The 5,201-nt window shown below is 38.4% G+C and overlaps 1 protein-coding gene across 1 annotated transcript in view; it reads right to left on the bottom strand.

Moving 5' to 3' along the window:
• Nucleotides 1-246: 246 nt before the first annotated feature.
• The window catches only part of Trappc6b (trafficking protein particle complex 6B), a 13,774-nt gene continuing 8,819 nt past the window's right edge, over nt 247-5,201 (bottom strand). The window contains exons 4-6 of the mRNA XM_005376885.2: nt 4,755-4,838; nt 2,147-2,240; nt 247-814 (exon numbers count right to left, since the gene is read on the bottom strand). Of these exons, the coding sequence (XP_005376942.1) occupies nt 783-814; nt 2,147-2,240; nt 4,755-4,838 (210 nt within the window). The 3' untranslated portion in view covers nt 247-782. The remainder of the gene's footprint in view (nt 815-2,146; nt 2,241-4,754; nt 4,839-5,201) is intronic.

Genomic DNA, 5,201 nt, shown 5'->3' with positions numbered 1-5,201 from the left:
GGGTAATTTAGAAACTTAGCAAGACTTTGTATCAAAATAAAAACGGCTGGGGATATAGCTCACTGCAGAGGTGCTGGGTTCAATCCCCAGTACAAAAAAATAAAACAAAAATTCCTCCCAACACACCTAAGATGCTTTCACTCTAGAATCACTGAAATCATAAATTAATCTGCATTTCACTCTTATTGCACATATGGCGCTCTCAAGAATGAAAATGTATTAAAATGAAATTAAGTGTTCAAGCAATTTAAGGTCATGTTTGTATTTTTATATTTACATGCACACACATACACACAATGTATACATGAAGTCCTTACACAGTCATAAAAATAAATTATAAGCAACAAAATAAAAAGTTAAACTTAATTTAGTGTATTATTTGCTTTTTAAAAGTAACTGAAACAGACTCACATTTTATCTACCCAGCGTCAGTCACTCTAAACACCAACGATTCTGGCTGGTGCCTGTTTTTCTCTGTGCCACCAAAACAGACCCTACATTACAGCTGTGGCTATCACTCCAAGTAAGTAAAACATATTTAAGATACATTTTGGTGTCCAGTTATTTGAAATCAAGCTTCCATTTTGAACAGTTTCATTAAAGTTTATCCCGTGGTAGAATGACCCTTTATCTGCTTTAAGTTGGTCTGCATTAAATTGATAACATATACCCTCACTCCTGTACAAACATCCAACAGTGTAATTAAATCGTTACTACTTGAAATGCTTTACACATGAATAATTTATGTCTTTACACTGTGGAAGTCTTGCATTTCAGTACGTTTATAGCTTCTGTATCATCACCTGAAATTTACCTAAAAAAGAAAACAAAAATCATTTTTTAATTTTAGGTACAAAGAAAGCCTACTTTTTTGTTCGTCATCAATTTTTTTGTTCAATTTAAAATATTATTTCTCAGGGCCTGGTGGCACATGCCTATAATCCCAGCACTTGGGAGGCTGAGGCAGGAGGATCCTTGCAAGTTTGAGGCCAGCCTGGGGCACAAAGGGAGCTCAAGGCCAACCTGAACTGCATAATGAGACCCTGTCGCAAAAAAGCAACAAAACACAAAATTTCAATTAAGAAACTTGTCAGGTCAAACATCTTTGCCCACTCTTTACAATATCAAATAGTCAATTCCATTTTTATTATATGATTTCCTGGCTTGTAAATGGGTGCCTTTGTTTCTTTTTGTGATTCCTACCTTCTGGGTGTTTCATTGCTAATAATCACCAAAGCTCAAGTAAATCTTACATTTACTTGGTGAGGGGAATCTGTGGGAAGGAGTTTAATAAACTAGTGGGCTTTACTTAGCATCATATAATCGATATATTCTAAACAACTGCTCAACAATAAAAGACATTTCAATACTATAGTGAAAGCTGCTATAATAAAGGAACACTGTCAGGGCAGAGGGTACAGTTCAGTAGTACGTCCTTTGCTAGTATGTGTAGGGTCCTGGTTTGACTTCCAGTGCTTCAAAAAGAAATCCAAAAACAAAAAAAAACTGCAGAAAAATGTTCCCTTAAAAGCTGAAATTCCCTTAAATTGTCTTACAAATTTGGATTTCTTTAGTGGATTTTCATATATCACTCTTTTTGTCTGTTTTTTGGGGTTTTTGTTTTTGTTTTTGTTTTTTGAGACAGGGTCTCTCTATGTAGTTCAGGCTGGCCTCAAACTCAAGGTGATCCTCCTTCCTCAGCCTCCTGAGTGCTGGGATTACAGGTGTACGCCACCACACTCAGTTTAAATCACTCATGAATTCAAAAATTCCTGAATATGCTATCACATGCTACGTAGTATTCACTAAATGTTACGTTAATGACGTGAAAAAGTTTCAACATGAAACTACTCAACAGACCCTACATTCCATCTGTGGCTATCATCTGTGGCTAACATGAATTACTAACATGAAAAAGTTTCAACGTTTTTTAATGTCCTCTATGTTTTAAAGAACTTTTAAAAAAAACCCACACGTGAAAAATATCACTAAAAATACTTGTCAGAAATGTGAACAGAGGCTGGGGATTTAGCTCAGTGGCAAAGCGCCTGCCTGGCAAGCGCAAGGTCGTGAGTTCAATTCCTCGTACGGGAAGAAAAACAAAACAAAAAAAACAACAACAATAAGAAATGTGAACGCAACTTACAAGCAGGCATTGAAGACACTTCAGCAGTTACAATACTTTTTATTCCCAAGTTTGATAAACCACCTCTGATTAAGCCACATGTAAATGCTAGATACTAAAAGAAAAAAAATTATTGAAAAAAAACCAGTAAAATTACCAAGTTACAACATTCTAGTTAAACCATGGTATCAATAAGTCACTGCTGTTTAAGAACCAGGAAGTTATGAAAAGCTTGGAGTCATGATACACACATGCCCGTAGGGTGAGGCAGGTCACCTGAGCCAAGGAGTTCAAAGCAAAAAAAGGAAAATGGACGGGGGAGGAGAGGTGTGAGGAGGGGAAAGGGTGGACACATGACTGAAGTCTGGCCAACCAGGTGCTCCAATCCAGTGAGTAACGTACAGGCCAGAAAACCGGGCAGAGTAGTTCTGGAGACAGGAAAGCGAGCTTGTGTCCCCTGTGCACGCTGCCTACAGGGCCCTAACTAGACCCTGCCTGGAACAGCGCTTTGGGTTGTCTCCTGGGTGCTTTCACCTCCTGTGTTTCTCGCCTGTTTTCTGAGTCTTCTTATCAGTCCTGTAAGGTACTAACATTCCATTTAACCACAGCTGGTTTCCACTACCTACCACCAAGCATCTCTATTTGTTCCACACTTACAGCTCCCACAACACAGAAATATCAACGTAAGTGTTGGGGTGCAGTGCTGCAATCCCCAGCCCTTGGGAGGACAAGACAAGTGTGAGCTCAAGGGCAGCCTGCGCGACATGCAGTGAGGCCCTGTCTCAAAAAGCCGGAAAAAATCACAATGAATGTAACCATTATGTACTGCAAACGTGTACCAATAAAAATTTTTTAACAATCAAATGAGGTATTAGTAAAAAAAATCATAAAAATGTAAGAGTCTAGATGCCCCCAAAATACAGAAAATAAGCAATCATGAATCAGTGAAATAAAATTATGAAAAGCAAGGATCACACCCATCTCTTGTCCTCCCTCCTATGAACAAAGCATCACCTTCACTTTCTTTGTTTCTTTGAGATAAGGTCTTGCTGTACTGCCCAGCCTGGCCTCAGGCTCCTGGGCTCAAGAAAACCACCCTCCACCCCCCACCGCCTTACTCAACCTCCTGAGCAGCTGAGCTGAGCTGTGCCTGTGGCTTACTTACTTTCAGTACTGGGCATTGAACCAGGGAGCACCCCCACCCTCATATTTTGTTGGATTTGGGGGGATGGGGGTGCTAAAATTTTAAGACAGGGGCATCTTAATAAACAGCGCAGGCTGGACTTCAACTTGTGATCCTCTTGCCTCAGCCTCCCAAGCAGCTGCAGTTACAACTATCTGCCACCATGTCCAGCATGTTAAATACTTTAAATACACATGACTCTCAAGACAATCATTTAATTGTAACTACACTTTTTGTTAATAAGAAAACTAGGTTCAGAAGAGTTATGTAACTTACTCTATGTCACAAATCTCTAAATTGTAAAGCTTAGGCTTAAGACCTAAATTTATTTACTCCCATGACCATAATTGCACTATAATTATACTGCTTTTCTGTTAGATCTTGTCTTTGTTTTGAGACAGGGTCTCACCAAGTTGCTCAGGCTAACCTCAAACTAGCAATCCTCCTGCCTTAGCCTCCCAAATTGCTGGGTTTACAGACAAAAACCTCCTTGCCCAATACTGCGTTTTGGCCATGTAATCTAGAGAGGGAGAATTTTTTACAGATAAACAGCAATTTATACTAGCCTAAATATTTTAATCACCTCAAAGAAATCCTTACATTAAAACTTGCTAGATAGCCAGGCGTGGTGGTGCATGCCTGTAACCCCAGCACTCAGGAGGCTGAGGCAGGAGGATCGTCGCAAGTTCGAAGCCAACCTGGGCTACAAGTGAGCTCAAGGCCAGCCTGAACTGCCTAGCAAGACTCTGTCTCAAAAAGACAAAAAATAAATAAATAAATAAAACTTGTTAGATTTCTTTAATACATCTATTTACTTGCTAATTTCTACAAGAAAACAAAAACTACACAAAACCTAGAAATACAGATATATACTTAATATGAAACATATTTTTAGAATCAAATGCTAATTATATTTTAAATGTTTTAATCTACTAAAAGACATCACAAATTCAGAGATGCGTAACTGTGCATAAGAAATATCAGTTTTTAAGTTTACTGATATATCTATGCTATATTAAAGAATACTATAAATCTGCATTTACTGGTGTTTAGTAGAGGTGTTTCTTTTTTTTTTTTTGGTCCTTTTGAGACAGGATCTCGCTATGCAGTTCAGGCTGACCTTGAGCTCACTTTGTAGCCCAGGCTGGCCTCAAACTTGCAACGATCCTCCTGCCTCAGTCTCCCAAGTGCTGGGATTACAGGTGTGCACCACCACACCTGGCAGTAGTAATGTTTCTTTAGTTGCTATGGGCCTTCAGTACAGCTTAGTATATATAACTCATCATGAGCATGTCTCCTATTTTATAGAAAATGGTTATACAAAAAAGTACTACTCTAAAACTAGTATTTTTAATTTGAGAGTCTGTTGTGACTGCCATTGAAATCTTCCCTGTAATTCTTCTCATTTCTTAGTAGAAAACTCAAATCATCTATTACATTAAATACCTTAGATGCATGCTCTAAATACTGTTTTCCCGCAGACATCTGAGTAAGCAGACGAAATTTGTTGTCCTGAAGTACATAGATGCCCTATTTCAAAAATACACAAAACACCTAAGTCAGTGTAGTCTGTACTCGTTAAACATTATTTTATTCCTATAAAACAATTTAAGATCTTTATAAACTTATTAACATTCTCTATTTCCTTGGCCAATTTTTCTTTCTTTTTGTTTTTTCTTTTTCATTTGAGACAGGATCTCATTCTGTAATTCAGGCTGATCTCAAACTCTGAGTACTGGGATTAGAAGCATGTGCCACCATGCCCAGCTCAATTTTTTAAGTTAATTTTGCAATGTTCAAACTGAAGAGTTGTGAGTTCAGCCAGGCATAGTGGCACACGCCTGTAATCCCAGCACTACTGGGGTGGAGGCAGGAGGATCCCTGTGAGTTCAA

The sequence above is a fragment of the Chinchilla lanigera genome, unplaced genomic scaffold (genome assembly GCF_000276665.1).
Source record: "Chinchilla lanigera isolate Chin_1 unplaced genomic scaffold, ChiLan1.0 scaffold00008, whole genome shotgun sequence".
Lineage (NCBI taxonomy): Eukaryota > Metazoa > Chordata > Mammalia > Rodentia > Chinchillidae > Chinchilla > Chinchilla lanigera.
This window is presented reverse-complemented; position numbering and strand designations above follow the sequence as displayed.